Genomic DNA, 18,405 nt, shown 5'->3' with positions numbered 1-18,405 from the left:
TTCATAGACGATTATAATCGTTATACTTGGATATATCTACTAAGAGCTAACTCTAAAGCACTAATGACTTTCATTCAATTCAAAAACTAGTGGAAAACAAGTTTGAGAAGAAAGATTAAGACACTGCACACAGATGGAGGTAGTGAATACCATGGCTTCACTTGACTTGTCACAGATTGTGGTATTGATTTTGATCACTCATGCCATCACACCTCATCTCAAAATGGTAGAGCTGAGCGCAAGCCCAGACACATTGTGGAAAATGGGCCTACCTTTGCTTCCACAAGCTGGAGTACCACAAAATATTGGTGGGATGCCTTCCAGACTTTAGTCTATCTCATAAATAGACTCCCTACACATGTGCTAGACAGCATAACACCTTTTGAAAAAGTTTATTCCAAAAAGCCTGATTATAAGTTTCTAGAAATGTTTGGTTCAACATGTTTTCCATGCCTTAGACTTTATCAGAATCTCAAGTTCTTATATCATTCCACTAAGTGTGTCAACCTTGGCTATAGTGATAATCATAAATGCTACAAATGTTTGAGTAGCACTGGCAATTTATACATCTCTAGACATGTTATTTTAAATGAACATAATTTTCCATTTGAAAAAGGTTCTCTAAACACTCACCCGCCTGAAACACTTGATTTTGTCCTTATTCCTAGTTGGTCTACCTCTTTTCAACATATTGCAGCCTCACGAGTCACTGTCTTCTCTAAGAACTTGAGCTGATGAGGTTTATCAGGGGGATCCATCTCCTTCTAGCTCCATACAAGCTTCCTCTCATCATTCACCTGCTACTCTTGCCTTGTCATCTGGTTCAATCTCCAGCCATAACATGGAATAGGTAAGTGATCATGAGCCTCCTATTTTTCATTTTGAGATGGCTAGTCTATTTGATGATGTTCTTACCAGTCTAGATCAGGTACCTACAAGAGAAATTGAACAACTAGAAGCTACAAAATCCTCCTCAAGCATAAATATTTTAGTTGCTGGTGCAAAACATCTTCACCCATCTTATCCAATGGGGACTTAGGCCAAGCCATGCATTTGTAAAGCCAAGACTTATCTGAGTCGTTCTGAGTGGAAATCAATAAGTAAGGAGTTATGTTAAATGAAGGATGCACTAAATCATAAGGGTTGGAAAATTGCAATGGATGATGAATACATAACACCTAACATGAATGTGATAGACAATACATGGGTTTTCAAAGTTAAAAGGAATGCATATGGACCTTTTCAAAGGTATAAGGCTCGTTTGATAGCAAAGGAATTTAATCAAAGGCCATATGTAAATTTTGGTGAAATTTTAGCCGTGTTATCAAGGCTTCAATAATTCAAATCATTCTAACTATAGTTGTTGCTAAGTCATGGGAGGTAAGACAACTCGACATTAATAATTTTTTTTCTTTCTAAATGGTCATTTAGAGGAGGATGTGTTCATGATTTAGCCAAAGGGATTTGAAGACAAAGATCGACCTGACTATGTCTGTAAGCTGACCAAGTCTCTTTATGGTCTTAAACATGCACAAAGGGCTTGGTTTGTTAGGCTAAGGACCACTTTTGAAGCTTCTGACATGACAGTTCCAAGCCTCTGAAATAACATCTTCGTATCTAGGATCCTTGCACACAATATTGAGGAACCTAACCGAAAGAGGGCAATATTTTGCATCCATAACCAGGTTGAGAGCCAAAGGGGAGTGATTAGAGTACACAATAAGAAGTGCATGAACCCTAACTTTCGGAAAAGAAGTAACCTAGGAAGGGTCACAGAGCACTTAGTCCAAACATTCACAAATAAAAGTATCGAAATTATGTCCACTGGACCAGGTAAGGAAAACCCCAGAACCTCTGAGATCGACAACTTCAAATTGGTGAGAAAAATCCCTAAGACCTCTCTCTTCCGCCAAGGTGAAAGGGTGACCACCACGTTTTCATCTTTCTTGATAACTATACTGTCAATACTATAAGTATTTGCTTTGACATCAGTGCATAACCAACATTATTAGTATCATTAGCATCAATTTAAAACCGACACAAAATTATAGACGACATATAAAAGTGAACAAAAAAAAGTATTTGGTAACACTATATCTTACCAAACACATTTTTTTTTATTTTGAAAATAATAAGATTATTTGAGATTATAATTTTGTTAGGTCTGTGTTCTAACAATGTAATTTTGTCAAAATGTAGTATAGATTAGAACATATAGACCAAAACAAATTTATTAAGGAGAATAATTAGCCGTAAAAAAAGTGGTCACCCATTAACAATTATAATAACTCAATAGAAAACTAAAGCTAAAATAAAAGGGAAATTTGAAATTCTATGCTTAAAATACCATTTAATTTTTCCCCTAAATGCATAGTTATTGAAATTGGTCTTATATGACAACTTTCCTAATTTTCCTAAATTACCCCTCACATTTCAAACAATCATCCTCTCTCTTCCTCTTGCTCAGCCGAACCACCCCCACGAAACCCATCCCTCTCACAGCCACCCAACTCCATCAACGCTCAACCCACCCAACTCCATCAACGCTCAACCCCGAAGCCTCAACCCACCCAGCCCCCTCTCTCTCTCTTCGTCTCTCTCTCGGACCGAAGCCTCGGCCAAACCCGGCCCCTCTCTCTTCGTCTCAAGCGAAAAAAAAAAAAAAAAAAAAAAAACTCCGGTGGTCGATAGTCGGACCATGGGGTCCGATGGGGTCCAGGCCAATCGGACCCATCGGACCCCATGGTCCGACCATCGGACAACCCTCTCTCTTCGTCTCAAGCGAAAAAAAAAAAAAAAAAAAAAAACTCAAGTGGTCCGATGGTCGGACCATGGGTCCGATGGGTCCGAACCCATCGGACCCATGGTCCGACCATCGACCACTGAGGTTTTTTTTTTTTTTTTTTTCGGTTGAGACGAAGAGAGAGAGGGGACTGGTTGGGTTGAGGCTTCGGGTCCGAGAGAGAGACGAAGAGAGAGAGGGGGCTGGGTGGGTTGAGGCTTCAGGGTTGAGCGTTGATGGAGTTGGGTGGCTGTGAGAGGGATGGGTTTCGTGGGGGTGGTTCGGCTGAGCAAGAGGAAGAGAGAGGATGATTGTTTGAAATGTGAGGGGTAATTTAGGAAAATTAGGAAAGTTGTCATATAAGACCAATTTTAATAACTATGCATTTAGGGGAAAAATTAAATGGTATTTTAAGTATAGAATTTCAAATTTCCCAAATAAAAATGGTAGTTACGGGAAAATAGACATTAAACTGCCTCATGAGCACTGACCAGTGACTATGACTTTTTCCTTAAGTAAATTTAACCGAAAAATAATAATAAAAAAAAAAATGATGAAAAATAAAAATAAAATTTTTATATATGAAATATAGAAGTCTACCCTTTTGATAGATCCGTTTTGACAATTATTTATAAATTTTTAAAAAAATCAAGCTATTAGAAGTTCAATGTTATCGATGCATTTTATTTATTTTGGCATTTAAAAAACAAATTAGTCTAATTTTTTTTTTATAGTTATCTATGTCATAATTATTTAGGACATCTTGTAAAATTTAACACATCGAAAATATAGTTCAAACAATCTATTTCACTTGCGTATAAAATAAAGGAGTCTTGTGTGTAACATACTGTTTAAATCCATATGTATGGTCTCTCAATTCATACAATTTTTTTCAGCTTCGTTAGCTCTAGTGACGACTATCAACAGTGAGAAGATGTATTTCAATGAGCTAGGAGTATTGTTTGAAGATATTATAGTTTTATTATCTAAATTTTCAGAGACGGTTTTGTTCTATGTGGCTCGTTTTGAGAATTTAGTAGCCCATAATTATAATTAGACGATAAGTTATTCTGATTGGAAGAGGTTCGAACACTAATTACGAATATATGCATTGTAAATTCTAATCACTTAGTAAAAAAATACTGAAATAAATGGAGAGAGTAAAATGGACTCTTTTTTAATGCACCCAAAAAGAAAAAATAATAAAAAAAAAAAGCAACCGCTGTATTGTATTCTAGAGCAGAACCCAACTATTTTCTCTCTCTCTTTTTTTTTTTTTTTTTTTGTAATTAATTTATTAAAATAAAAATCATCCTTACTTACAATCTCTCTTTCTCTGACCAAAAATTTTGCAGTGACTTCTTCTTCCTCTGATGGCTTTTCCGAAAGCCATGGCACCAATCTCTATTCCTTGCTTTTTCCATTCAATAAGCTCTCTCAACCTTTTCTGCAATGTCTGATTCTCCCTCTTATCTCTTCTTCTTCTTTTTCTTCTTGTTCATCCTTCTGAGCTTTTTTCCTTTCCTCCCATGGCGTTGGCTCAAGCTCTGCCTCGCCTTCCCTCTACCTGTTGGCTATGCCGAATCAACAAGACCGGTTCCAAAACCAAGACCAGCAATACCACCAACACTACCGATTGTTATTACTACTACAGTTCCAATTTTCATAAGGAAGATCAGAAGAAGGCTTCTTCTTCCTCCTCTGGGATCGCCATTTCTAGGGTTTATGTGTGGAGGAAGGGTAATTGTGGCTCTCCTTCTGTTAATGGACGGTGGAGATTGAGCGCTGTTGATACCCGCATTGTTCAGAATGCTGCTGCTGCTCCTCGTACCACTGTTGAGATCCCTGTTACTTGCTACCAGGTCAATTTACCCCTAAACTCTCTATTCTTTTTCATAATTTGTTTTGTAGCTGGAATTTTTGTTACTTTGCAATGTATAGGAAGATTATGTCTGAAATTGTTATTATCACTATTATTTTCAGGATTAGCATTGTCTGTGGTACCAGTTTAATTATAAATCTCTGTGTCATTGTAAATCATGTGATGACAGTTATTATTCTGTTTAGAATTTTTCTGACAATGAATAATCTTGTAGCTTATTGGTGTGACTGATCAAGCTGAGAAAGATGAGATTGTTAAATCTGTCATGAATTTAAAAAATGCTGAAATTGAAGAGGGTTATAGCATGGATGTTGTTTCTTGTCGTAAGGTAGGGACATGGGCTTTTAATGTTCTTCTTCTTATATTTTAAAGAATAATCCTTTTGACCTTTTATTTTCTTTATTTATAATATAAAGGGAAAACACTATACTTTTTCTTTCTCGTGTTGCTTGCAGGGTCTTTTAATGGATGTGAGAGATAAGCTTCTCTTTGAACCAGAATATGCTGGTAATACAAGGGAAAAGATCCCACCTAAATCGTCACTTCGGGTTCTGTGGACTTGGTTGCCGGGTGCTCTTTGCCTACTTCAAGAGGTAGAGTGTCTTTTGTTTAATTTCTCTTCCGTGAATGTTGTTTGATTTGTAATTTGTTTTCAGTTAATGGATACATTTATCAAAAAAATTGAACTTTTATTTTTATTTTCACAATAGTAACTCTAAATAATCGTTAGTAATTTCTCTTTCAACCTGCAAGTAGATTTATGCTTTTTGTTATCCATTTCCATTCCAGGTGGGGGAAGTAAAGCTCGTCCTAGATATTGGTCGTGTTGCTCTTCAGCATCCAGATGCTAAACCATATATTCATGATATACTTCTTTCCATGGCGCTAGCTGAGGTAAGACATTGAAGGAAAGATGCTAGGATCTTGTACCTTCTTTTTCTAGCTGCCTTGTTATGCCTCATTTTCTTATCATAGGTGCTTTCTTGAAGTGTGCAATTGCAAAGATCAGTTTTGAGAAGAACAAGGTATCCCAAGGATTTGAAGCTCTTGCTCGAGCTCAATCTCTTCTAAGGAGTAAAAAGTTTTTTGATGAACTAACGTTATTATCTCAGGTACGATCTTTGACTTCTATTTTTCCCTTATTAATTGTTATTAGTTTAAGAATTGTAACTATTCCTTCATGATTATTATAGACATAGATGCATGCACTCTTGCTTAATAGAATTTTTGTTCAAAAGTGATAGATTGATGTTGAACGTGTTCAAAAATCAATAGCAAGGGTATTTTAATCAATTAAAAATGAAGAAATCATGAAAGAATATAGGACAATATTGTATATTTCACTGGCTGACATTGATTATCCTTATAACCACAGATATCTATTGCTGCACAGCAATTACTATATATAGAAATTAGATTTATTTTTTATTTATTTATTTTTTTTTTGAAAGAGAGAAATTAGATTTATTTGATTTAAGCTTTTCCACAATTTTTGGGCTGTGCTTTTAGATCGAAGAATCTTTGGAGGAGCTAGCCCCTGCTTGCACATTAGAGTTGTTGGGGATGCCTAACTCACCTGAGAATGCTGAGCGTAGACAAGGAGCTATTAAAGCATTACGTGAATTGCTCAGACAAGGCCTTGATCTAGAGGCATCATGCCAAGTCCAAGATTGGTCGTGCTTCTTTAGCCAAGCGCTTAATAAACTCATGGCTGCAGAGATAGTTGATCTTCATGCATGGGATGATCTGGCAACTACTCGGAAGAATAAGAAATCACTTGAGTCACAAAATCAAAGAGTTGTCGTTGACTTTCATTGTTTCTACGTGGTCTTAGTAGCTCATATTGCGGTTGGGTTTTCAAGCAAGCAAAGAGAGATGGTAACTTTTTGTAGACATGCAATGCTGCATATTGTAACTTTTACCTACTGATGACTTTCGCATTTCCCTCTCTGTTTTGTTTGTCTCATTTACTTTATTCATTTATAGATTAGCAAAGCTAAAACCATCTGTGAGTGTTTGATAGCATCAGAAGGTATTGATCTAAAATTGGAGGAAGCTTTTTGCTTATTCCTTCTTGGTCAGGTATATATTTTATTTTCCTACTTTATTTAATTCTTGTCTTGCGTTGTGCAGCTATGAATTTAAGCCTTTTGTTGTCTTTGCATTTCCTCAAAGGTGTACTTTGGTGATATCTTGGTTTCAGGGTACTAAGGATGAGATAATTGAAAAACTTAAGCAGCTTGTTTCAAATTTGAATAGTAGTCCACACAAATCAATCTCGGGGAGGGATATCAAAGATGCTTCTGATGGAAATCAATTGTTGGTATGCTTTATCGTGCATTAAAATTCCGCCTTTAAAATGTATACCTAACATTAATATGAGCCTCACATTATCATTATCTTGAATGCCTATTATATACCATGCTTCATTCCGCTAGAAGCATTTGCCTCACATTGTCATATCTGAAGTAAATCATCCTGGTCAGCATTGTCTTTCTAGTTTACTAGATTGGCTAGTAGATATAATCCTATCCTCTTGATATAATTTCAGTGGCATGTAACGTGGATCCTAAGACCTTCTCCAATAAATATAAAACTCTGATGGGCTTGCATATAGTTATAATTATGTATACTGTTGTTTCGTAAGAAACAGATCCTATTCCAAACCATTAGTCAACATGTTCTTTATTTGAAGAAAAAAAATTTCTGTGCAAAATAACGTATAATTTCTAAATCATTCTCTTTTTTTTTTTTTCTTTTTCTTTGTTTCCCCTTTCAAAATGACTGACTGTCTGCTCCATTTTCACCAGGAAACATGGTTGAAGGATACTGTGCTTCATGTGTTTCCAGATACACGAGATTGTCCTCCAAATTTGGTGAGATTCATATATGATCAGTTTTATTCACTGTTTCGAACTTGAATGTTGTTATATTTTAAGTTTATGCAGGTAAACTTTTTTAATGGTGAAAGGAGAACTCTCGGGAGCAAGAAAAATGTAGGTGGTCTCCGAGCTAATTCTCCTGTTGGTCACAGACCAATGCAAAACACACTTTTGTCGGAGCGTAAAAAATTTGAGGATTCCATTTCTTGTGTAAACTCTTCTCAACATCTAGGTACTGCTGTAAAGCAGTTGACTCCAATCGATTTGCAGAGCTCATTAATATTGGATAAAAGTAACAATGAAAGCAGTGGTAATGCATCACCTGTGCAATTGAAAAGGAATTTAAGCATGCATAATAGTAAAGTTTGGGATAGTTGGTTTTCTCAGGCATACTTGTTGAGTAGGTTTACTTCTGTTGCAATTCTGGGGTGCATCTTCTTTGCTACCTTAAAGTTAACAAGCATGAGTGTAAGCAAGATGAGAAATACTTCTAAATATGTCCCAAATAAATCAAATTCGAATGGCAGTTCCCTTAGTTGGAAAACAGATTCTTCTATAGATAACAATTCAGTGCCTGCATATATCAAGGGGGATGGAATTCCTGGGAGACTTAACCACTTTTTGGCTTCAGTTACAACACTTCTAAAAAACAACTCAGATTCTAGAAATTCCCAAACCTCATTGCCTGCTGCCAGTCTATCGTCTTCTATGCGAACAATGTCTCGGAGGCGCATGCCTATAGAAGAAGCCGAAGAACTTGTCAAGCAATGGCAAGCAATTAAGGCGGAAGCTCTGGGTCCTAGCCATCAAGTTCATAGTCTCTCTGAAATTCTTGACAAATCGATGCTCGTTCAGGTAAGTTTATCATAGGTTTCGTCCTAATAATCTTGTGCAGTTGGGTCTTTTACTTATAGAAAGTCCTATGTTGGCCTGTGAATTTATTTTATTTATAATATAATTTCAGTTAATCAGCTATATTTTATTATTATTATTTAAATGTTGGTGTAGCTACCTAATCAAATAAGTAACACATTTTAACTAGGACTACTGTATGATTAATATTATGGACAATTTCATCTCCACCAACATTGGTGACACTGGGGCTCGTATCAGCTTTTAAATTATGTTCTAACGTTATCTAATTGGCCTTTGAAAGAAATGATATTTGGTTAGATTAAAGTACTAGCAATTACAAGAAATCGACATTATCTTGACATAGTTTGAACAAAAATACTGACTCACCTTGTCAAAGTTAAATACAAAATTTAAACTTGATGGAAACTTTTTAATATTATGCATCCCGAGAAGAAGTCATAACTAGTAGATTTTGGATCTCAGTTATTGAAATATACTTCTTAGTCTCAAGTCTACTTTTTTGGCTCTTTGCTAATTATGGGATTTTTTTTTGCCTTTTAGTGGCATACATTGGCTGATGCTGCACAAGCCAAGTCTTGTTATTGGAAGTTCGTCTTGCTACAATTGTCTGTCCTCCGAGCTGAAATTTTGTCAGATGGGACTGAAGAGATAGCAGAAATTGAAGCACTCCTGGAGGAAGCTGCTGAACTTGTTAGTGAATCTGAGCTAAAGAAGAACCCAAGTTATTATAGGTAAGTAAGTGTCTCGGTGCGTTGTTGTTAGCACACCTAATTGGAATACTTTGGTACTGTATGTTTTCATGTTCTTTTCTTAGTTTAATGTAGAGTCTTCTGAGCATTCTTTTCGGTGATATTTGATGTCGAGTTTGATCGATACTTTTCTGTCTCTTTCGGATTTATTGCAGCAATTACAAAATTCGGTATGTTCTGCAAAGGCAAGATGATGATTCGTGGAAATTCTGCGAAGGTGATATACAAAAATCATAAGATCACAATCTAGTTATGAAAGCCAGCTTAGTGACTAATGCTTTACTAACTCTCTTCCTCCCGTTATTATTTTTCATGGGGGATGAAACCTACCCAATTTCTTTTCTGTTAGTAAAAAGAATCTAGAATAACAGAAAGATTAAGCAACAAAAAAAAAAAGGAAAAAAAAGAGTGATGATGACTTTAGTCTTTTCCTTAGCTGTACATAATAAGCCTTTGAACAGCTTTTCGAAGCTTGGAAGTGTGATTTTGAGAAATAAGTTTGCTCTAATAAGATGCAAGCTTTACAAAGTCTCAAATTTGTGCTTTGAAGGAGGAACAAGGAAGAAAAGAAACAGAAGAGAATAAAGCTAGTGGTTAAATGAAAAGGGAAAAGGAAGAAGTCAAATATGGAGGGCTAATAGTTACTTTGATTTTGATGTGTTTTTAGTTGTGTAACTTTAAGCTTAGTTTTGTCATTTCTCACTTAAATGAAAGAGAAACGAAATAGGGAACCAGGGATGTGCCCAACCTCCAAAAAATGTGGTGTGATGTGTATTTGTTTGGTGTCTAATGGATTATTGTATAGTTCACATTCCATAAGAACTAATTAGGTTCTTTTAGGTCCTGTTTTCGTATTTGTTTGTTGAGGACATCCTTGGACGTATATTTGAAATTCATTGATTTTTTTTTTCTTTTTCTGATACTTAACAGAATATGCACTTTAGAATCGGAATTTAATTTAATTTTTAAGTAATATACATACACTTCTAGCTCAAACTCTAGATGTTGTATCTAAAATTAGCATGAAAATGGAGTAAAATTTAATGGATAGAAATTGCAAAAAGAATCTTGTCAGCATAACTTCTGATCTGAGTAATGTCTGTTAAAAAATGATGCTTTAAGCAAAGGACTAGCAAACTCTCCAGTTAGAACTTGGTTAAAAGTCGAATTACATAATAAACTCTGTTATAATCTTTGTTTCGTTATTTATTTTCTGTAGAGTTTGCAACCCTAAACACTTATCCAGTCCTATTTGGCAAATATGACACCAAGTAAATCCACATTTCAGAACGTTGGGCAATATTTGCCATTAGTAAATACAAGAGGTACAAATGCATCAAAGTATGTAAACAAGAAACCCATAGTTTCTGGCAACTTTAGTAAGAACATGACTCTCCCTCGAAGTCACAGTCAAGAGTTGCCCACTTGTATTTGATACCTTAAAATACTTAATAACAATCCTTACAAAACTATGCTTATGCACTCAAACTAAACACTTTGAAAGTCATCACTGTCAAGGCGGCTTGGCCTCTCAATCTTGGAAGAATCCTTGGAGAAGAGGATTCTAGTTTTGTGGCTCATTTGATTAAATGATCTTCTGTTTTGATTCCTAGAAGTTGCAATGGAACATTTTGATTTGCATTCATCAAATTTAGGGAGGGGTTGATTTTTTTCTCAGATTTCAAAATTTTCAATTTAAAGCTTTTTATTCTGTTCCGATGACTATTTCATCAAAAGAAATTAGAAGTTGTCTCAGTTGCTTTGTTATTGGAAAGTTTCATCACTAGTTTGTTTCTCATCTAATATATTATGCACAAAGAACTATATTTAACCAAAGACATGTTAGAATTGCTTGGTAGAAAAGAAAGAAGAAAAAAGAAAAAAGAAACACGATGAATTGAATGCCATTTGAGTCTGACCTAGGGAAAGATCTAGACAACTTTCTATAACTTTATTAGATTAACAACAGCAATATATTATAGCTCAAAAGGTTGAGAAAATTTTCAAACGCTGTTCCGCGATGATAAATCATTGTAAGAAAATTCAAGATTGGAGTATGCATGTGCGCTTTGTTTCTGAATTTTGTTTTGGAAAAGAAAGAATTAAAGATGGGATTATCCATCGATCAACTTTAAATGCTAATTTTAATTCACAAGGCCTCTCTGCTTGAAAACCTCAAGCATTGCAGTTCCGATTTTCGCAGGTGACTCCACCACTGTAACTCCAGCTTCCCTGAGTGTCTTGATTTTGTCTTGTGCTGTGCCTTTTCCACCAGAGACAATAGCTGCATGACCAGAAAGAAGCCACATTGTAAATCACTTCCCTATATTTTTATGAATGAAGTTTCGAAACAATGCTGCTAGATTACATTCTTATGGCCTCACCCGGGGCTACCATAATTCACTTTATGTGAAACTAGTGACACTAACGCAAACAAACATATGTTAAACACCTCCCAGTGGCCCCCAAGTTTATGAGTCTAAGGGTATTCGAACTCTGGAACAGCGCCTAGTGCCTACCAGCGAATTCTATTGCTCATCTTTTACCGCTAGACTACCTCTCTTGGGGTTGAAATCATATGCATGATGATTAACACGTTGGCAAATAACAATCGATGAAAAAATGCCCTAGTAATAATATTACTATAATGATTTATTAGTCCATTTTGGTGCAAGTTGTCATAAATCAAAATATTACCTCCAGCATGACCCATACGTCGACCGGGAGGAGCAGTTAGTCCAGCAATAAATGCAACAATAGGCTTCTCAGTTCCACTTTCCTGTTTAAAGTCATGAGATATATGTGTTTAGTGTAGAAGCTTAAAATATATTAAATGAACAACACAGTGCAGCAGTAAACTTAGGATTTAGGACATAACTCTAAAAAAATTTAAAAATTATGGGGCAAGGGCACAAAATAATATTTTCACTATTGAAAGTTAAATAATAGTATCCATTTTATCATACAAGAAAAAACATATCTCGTTCACCAAAATGAATACCAATCAACTAAGACAGTCTAAGTTAATACCAATCAATTACTTCTTGTCTTTCTTGCATGTGAAGTTTTAAGGGGAGAAAAAGTCTACGAAATTACATTTATTACTTATGTAAGCTATGATAAATCACCATAAAGATTTCATTATAGATATAACTATTTAAGCTAAATACAGCATTACTTTAGCTCGTTTCAGACAATGAAAATCTTACTGCACTGCCAAATAAAAGAGAACTAGTTTCCCTTGAAGGAGCATCACAATCCTTAATCAAAATCAAAGTGGAAGGACCAATAATCCATACATTCCTTTAACATTCACTAAGATAAAACAATATCTAATTCTGATCAGACCCTTAATGCTCATTGCTCACAATCCCTCATATTTCTTGAGAAAATGAAAAATTAAACTCCAATTGAGAACGACCTAATTGTATAAGAAAAAGATACCTTTGAGAATCAATAATGATGTGATTTGAGGTAAGGAAATTACTCTAATACATTGACTGTGTGTTTCTACAACATATAAGAATATACTTGGGTTCCTAAGAACTAGAATTGCAGAAGTTTTTGGTAAAATAAGAAAATATGAAAATTAACGAGTGTTTACCATTTGACGCAGGGGTCGCTGAGGCAACAAAGCTCAGTGGTAGAATGGCAGATTGGCTTTTATTGAAAGTTCCAATAATATTAAGAGTAATTAGGAATAATATTAAGTGGTGTAGGGTTGGGGTTAGGGGTTTGTGGGTTCTGTAGTACAAAATCACTGTTTCCAGGAAGCTACAAAGTCACCTAACAAAATAACAAGAAAAAAAGAAAGCATGTCCCCTAGAAAAGAATTTAAAATGATGTGATCCCACTTAAAAATATTAATTGTTAAAATTAATTGCACATCATTGTGTGTTAATAGTCTGCAATCTTTGTGTGTGCATTACTCAATGACCCATATGAGCTTTATGTCCAAAACCAATCCTTCAGAAATCTTTTTGGCTCAACTCATCCTAACCTTCTGTTTAACCACAAATAAAACTTAAAGTGCAGACATTAGAACCAAGCCCCAGGCCCTGACTATTGTACTAGAATGTCTAGGAAAGGAAGTTACATTTTTTTTTTGTGGCAAGAACGTTACTTATTTAAAATAGTATACTTAACCCTTTAAAAAAATCAGTAAAGTCAAAACTTGATAAATATGCTGCATACCTTTATCAATGCAGCGGCATCCTCTTCAGCAGTCCCACCTATCTCTCCAATAAGAACAATACCTGAAATGAACACAGATACTTGATTAATAAAAAATAATTGTTTCCGTATAATACTTGATACCAGAGCAAATATGTGTTGTTCTAGTACAGAAATCGAAAGAAAACATTGACTTACCCTCTGTTTGGGGATCTTCAAGAAATTTCTCAAGGCAATCAACAAAGTTTGTCCCATTAAAAGGATCCCCACCAATTCCAACACAAGTGGATTGTCCAAGGCCAACAGCAGTAGTTTGGAAAACCTATAAGACATAGAGAGATATAAGGAAAAAAAAAAGGTCTAAACCCTTTGATTTCATGGAAAAAAAAAGTTAGGACTCACCGCTTCATAAGTCAAGGTCCCAGATCGAGAGACAATTCCAATGCGTCCAGGTTTATGAATATAACCGGGCATAATTCCAATTTTGCATTCACCGGGCTTGATGATACCAGGGCAATTTGGCCCAATCAACCGAGTCTTAGATTGCCTGTTAATAGCAGCCTTTACTCGTACCTGATATTTGTATATTGTAATATTAGCTTCCAGGCTACATTTACTTGAAAAGGAAATTTTAAAACTAATAGGACATCAATGATTTTTTAAATGAGTTCAAAGTTAATAATAATCACTTCACACTATTAAATAAAACGAGAGGCAAAATAACTACTGCACTAGAATTAGACACAACATCCTTAAAAACAGTGTCTTGAAATGAATTCATAATTAAATTTAAATCAGAATTATGTAATGCACATTACCATATCATGTTGTGGGATCCCTTCAGTGATGCACACAACAAGATCTAACTCAGCTTCCAATGCCTCCATAATAGCTGCGGCAGCAAATGGTGGGGGAACATAAATAACTGAGGCATTAGCCTTTGTTTCGGCTTTTGCTTCTGCAACACTGTTGAAAACAGGAAGTCCCAAATGTTCTGTTCCGCCCTTCTTTGGTGTTACACCACCCACCTAATTGAGCAAAACCAAAGCAACTAATCAGATATAAGAGTGTATAAAAGCATGAAAAGAAATTCAAACGCGTCTCTAACACCACATCTCAATCACTTTTTGAAAACATATGCATATTTAAGTGGCAACTCCTAGAGACTTAACAGCCTTCAATGTCATCCACATCGCATCTTCTTCTAGTTTATTTGAATTACTCTTTAAGAGCTTCAACATCACTACTCCTTTTTATTTTGTAAGAAATAAAGGTTATGATTAATAAGATGCACTCCAATTTACAACCATAGAAGGGAAGCTACTACCATCTTATTAAGAAAGAATAGCTTATTATTGACTTAAAACCATACTGAGTATTGACCAATCATTAAGTAGCATGAAAAAACAAAAACAAAAACTTTAAATCCCATATGTTAAAAATCCATAAAGTCTCCCATTTAAAATCCAAGATCACTACAACTTTCTGTAGAAGTCAAATCATCTGCAGATATAACCAAAATTCTGATCACATTTCTATTCCACCTAAACATCCAGCCATTTTGTAATAATTCCTTGACCTCCCCCGAACTCTAGAATCTTTAAGAGACGAGCATGGCTACTTGACCTAACCCTCCTCATTGTGAGGATTTTAAATCCTACAAAACTATTCCAAAATTTCCCTATATTCCCCTCCTTTTCGCTAAGATCCAAGACCAAAGGTTTTTTTTTTCAAGCTATCAAAACGGACCTATGTTTGAATTCTACAGCTTCCATTCTCATTTCTACATCAATTCAAATTTCAGTTTACCACAGATCCCGATACACTAATTGCAGTAGAACTTCAAATACTTTTATATAAAAGTAAAAAGATTGGAAATGATTTGATACCATTTTGGTTCCGTATTCGATGGCTTGCTCGGTGTGGAAAGTTCCATTCTTGCCAGTAATACCTTGGCATATGACGCGAGTGTTCTTGTCGACGAAGACAGCAGGGGGTGGGGGAGGAGCCGCCGCATAATGGCGAAGACTGTGAGCTTTGGCTGGTGAAGAAAGTAGGGAAGAAGGGCGGCGCGAGGCGATCGAGCCGATTAGCTTGGCTACGGCTTGGCGACCCATAGCTCAATGAATTGTATTCTTGTTTAGTGCCCTTTCTGTCTTCCTTCCCAGGATCTCAGGCAGAAGAAGGAACCTACGACTTCTCTCTCTTCTCTCTCTCTCTCTCTCCTCCTTCTCCGTATGTATATGGGCTTCTTGACCTACCATAAAGGTCCATCCCTCACTCCTGGATCAAGCCTACTCTTTTTTATGTTTCAACAAAGAAAATGGTTTTTTTCAAAAAAAAAAAAAAATTGGGAAATTTACAAATTTATACATTTTGTATCTAATTTATAATAATAAAGTTAAATTTAATGCTTCTGACTTTTTTTGATATTTTTAATTATTTTTCTCTATTTTTAAAAATAATTTTTTGATCATTAATAGTATTATTGATAAAAAAAACTAATTAATTACCATAGGGATATTCCTCTCATTTTAGGTACTCCTCTAAGCTAGAACCTTGATAGTGATAATTGGTATTGAAACAAGGAAGTGTCAGGATTCTACACAGTTAAAAGTGTCTATCAGTATCTCCAAATTTGGAAGGGCAGTTGGTCTATAAACTCGGGATCGAAAATGTGGAAGCATATTTGGAAGTTGAAGATTCTACCAAAAGTTCTTAATTTTGCTTGGAGAGCTCTTACAGGTTGCTTGGCGACTCGTGTTCAATTACAAATTAAGCATGTCTTTGTTGACTTACATTGTCTATTATGTAATGGAGCTGCTAAAACAGCGCACCGCCTTCTTGTTGAATGCCTTTTTTCCCAATATTGCTGGACCAGGTTTGCTATTGCTCTGCCTTCTTTGACAATTGTTAATTTTCAGGATTGGTTTGTTGATTTCTGGTCTCGGCATAAAGGCGATGTTGTTGAAGAAGTCTTAATGGTTGGTTGGTTGTTGCTAAACCCCTTTCATTGGATTTTCATCAATATGTCCCCGGCACAGTAAGCGAAAGCGGGCTCAACCTTACGGCACGGGATGCTAGCTTCAGGTTGCTTTTCTTTCGCACAGAAGAAGAAGTTCCATCCTCCTCTCTCCGCTCCAGCCTGTGATCCACTTCGAATAGAACTCAACGTTGTGCGCTAGGTTTCAAGGTAAATTGGAAGGCACGTAATGAGCTTTTATGGAGTAATCGTACTCGTTCGGCAACTGACGTAGTCTTTCTAGCACATAACATTTTTGGTTTATGGAAATATGCTCAAACTTAATTGTTTTGAGCTGCTGTTACATAACTCAAATTGTGTTGGCAATAAGGACTTTTGGACTAAATATGATGAAGGGATTATCAAGATTAATGTGGATGGAGCAACTTTTGAAGCCAAGAATGCGTACGGTACTTGTTTAATTGCTCGAAATTCAAATGGTGTTGTTATTATGTATCAGATTTACTTCACTTTAGGCTGTTAAGGCTGTTAATGTAGTTATTGTTGTCAGTTATTTCAGTTGGTTGTGTTCGTTATTTTAGGTGTTTTAGTTATGTTAGTTAGTTCTCTTTCCTTGGTTGTTTTCTTGTCCTGCTTTCCTTTTATTTCCCCTGTATATATACCCGGTTGTATCTTTCCTTTTCCAATTAATGAATTCAATTTCTGTTTCTCTCATTTTTCATTCTTTCAATTGTTCATATCGCAATATGGTATCAGAGCGGAGAAGCAAGCTTCTCCACTGATCTTATCCGCTTCCGCTTCTTCCCTACCAGGCAGCGCCTCCTTCTTCTCCGGTAATGGTGGTGTACTGATCTGTCTCTCTTTTCTCCATCCCGATTCTTTCTCCTGGAAGTTGTTTCCAGTGTTCTTCTCTAGTCGAATATGTCTACTGACAATCAAGAAACTAGAGCTGAAATTGGAGTTCCAAGTTCTGCTATTTCTGCAACTCAATGCAACCAGGTTGTGAATCCAAGAAATCCTCTTGAGGATCCATCCAATCCTTATTACCTTCACCACAACGACAACCCCGGTAATATTCTTGTTTCTCAGCCTCTAACAGGGCAAGATAACTACATATCTGTTGTGTTTTATGCCCTAAATAAAACTCATTTCAATATAATCAGATTTACTTATTAATAAAGATCATAAATAACATTTAGTGTTGCATGGTTCACATGATTTATTTCATGATTATTTACATGATGTATGAATTCTATTTAAGTCCAGAACATATCAATTTGTTAAAGATTATAGTGTTGTCAGCACAATGGAATATAATCTTAATTATATGTTCGAAAGTTTATTCCCTGATTTGTCAGTTCACTGGATTTAGACTGACATGATAATCAGCGATAGGTATTCTTACACCTTGGATAAGTATTATGTCCTTTCCAGGACATTGGCAAAGTTTACCAGCATCGGATGTATGGAGTATACATCGGAAGGGACCGATATTGAACTTTGATTAGATATATTAAAATTTACCGTAATATCTATTCAATTCAATATCACATGTTGATCCTAGATCAAATGATCTTAATCCTGATATGTTTAGGTTCGATCTCAAGAGTATTATACGTGTTCTTTGATTTGTTAGTTAAGCCTACTTTTGGGTCAGGGTGATACGTACATTTTGGGAACATGATAGTATAATTGAGTGGGAGCGCTAACATAAATATGGAATCTATAACTTCTATAGGAATTTAGAAGTGAAACGATGATATCCTTCGAGCTTGGCTAAACAGAGATAAATGGTGGAGACCTCATTTCACTTCGCTGAAATATCATTTATACGGAGCTAAGTGTTTTAAGGATAAAATATGTTGAAGGTGTAACGGTAACTTAGTGCCTATTCAATGTAGATCATCTATTAGAGGGTCATTGATCATATTAGGATTATAATGGATAACTAATGACGTATCTATATCGTGGAACATATCGAGCGTTCTATATACTGAGAGTGCAATTCTAAGTTCTATGCGTGGATTCAACGAAGAATTAATAAGTCAGTGAATTTAAGATATAAATTCTTGATCTAC

At 35.6% G+C, this 18,405-nt stretch overlaps 2 protein-coding genes across 3 annotated transcripts; one reads left to right on the top strand and one right to left on the bottom strand.

The window, feature by feature from the left end:
• The first annotated feature begins 4,018 nt into the window (after nt 1-4,018).
• LOC115699762 (plastid division protein CDP1, chloroplastic) lies at nt 4,019-10,093 on the top strand. Of its 2 annotated transcripts, none has more exons than XM_030627306.2 (12): nt 4,019-4,644; nt 4,879-4,992; nt 5,120-5,257; nt 5,454-5,558; nt 5,654-5,776; nt 6,174-6,542; nt 6,651-6,746; nt 6,868-6,987; nt 7,475-7,540; nt 7,613-8,401; nt 8,963-9,153; nt 9,327-10,093. In XM_030627306.2, the coding sequence occupies exons 1-12, from the start codon at nt 4,312-4,314 to the stop codon at nt 9,406-9,408; spliced, it is 2,526 nt and encodes an 841-aa protein (XP_030483166.1). In that variant the 5' UTR covers nt 4,019-4,311; the 3' UTR covers nt 9,409-10,093. The 2 variants fall into 2 exon arrangements, with proteins under 2 accessions (XP_030483166.1, XP_030483165.1); XM_030627305.2 differs by having other exon boundaries at nt 4,025-4,644; nt 7,604-8,401.
• Nucleotides 10,094-11,103: 1,010 nt separating this feature from the next.
• On the bottom strand, nt 11,104-15,623 carry LOC115699763 (succinate--CoA ligase [ADP-forming] subunit alpha, mitochondrial). Its single transcript, XM_030627307.2, has 7 exons — nt 15,234-15,623; nt 14,163-14,372; nt 13,747-13,917; nt 13,543-13,666; nt 13,366-13,427; nt 11,869-11,950; nt 11,104-11,455 (listed from the first exon to the last, which is right to left on the bottom strand). Exons 1-7 carry the CDS (start codon nt 15,459-15,461, stop codon nt 11,316-11,318), a joined length of 1,017 nt encoding a protein of 338 aa, XP_030483167.2. The 5' UTR covers nt 15,462-15,623; the 3' UTR covers nt 11,104-11,315.
• Nucleotides 15,624-18,405: the final 2,782 nt, after the last annotated feature.

This window comes from Cannabis sativa, chromosome 8 (assembly GCF_029168945.1).
Source record: "Cannabis sativa cultivar Pink pepper isolate KNU-18-1 chromosome 8, ASM2916894v1, whole genome shotgun sequence".
NCBI lineage: Eukaryota > Viridiplantae > Streptophyta > Magnoliopsida > Rosales > Cannabaceae > Cannabis > Cannabis sativa.
This window is presented reverse-complemented; position numbering and strand designations above follow the sequence as displayed.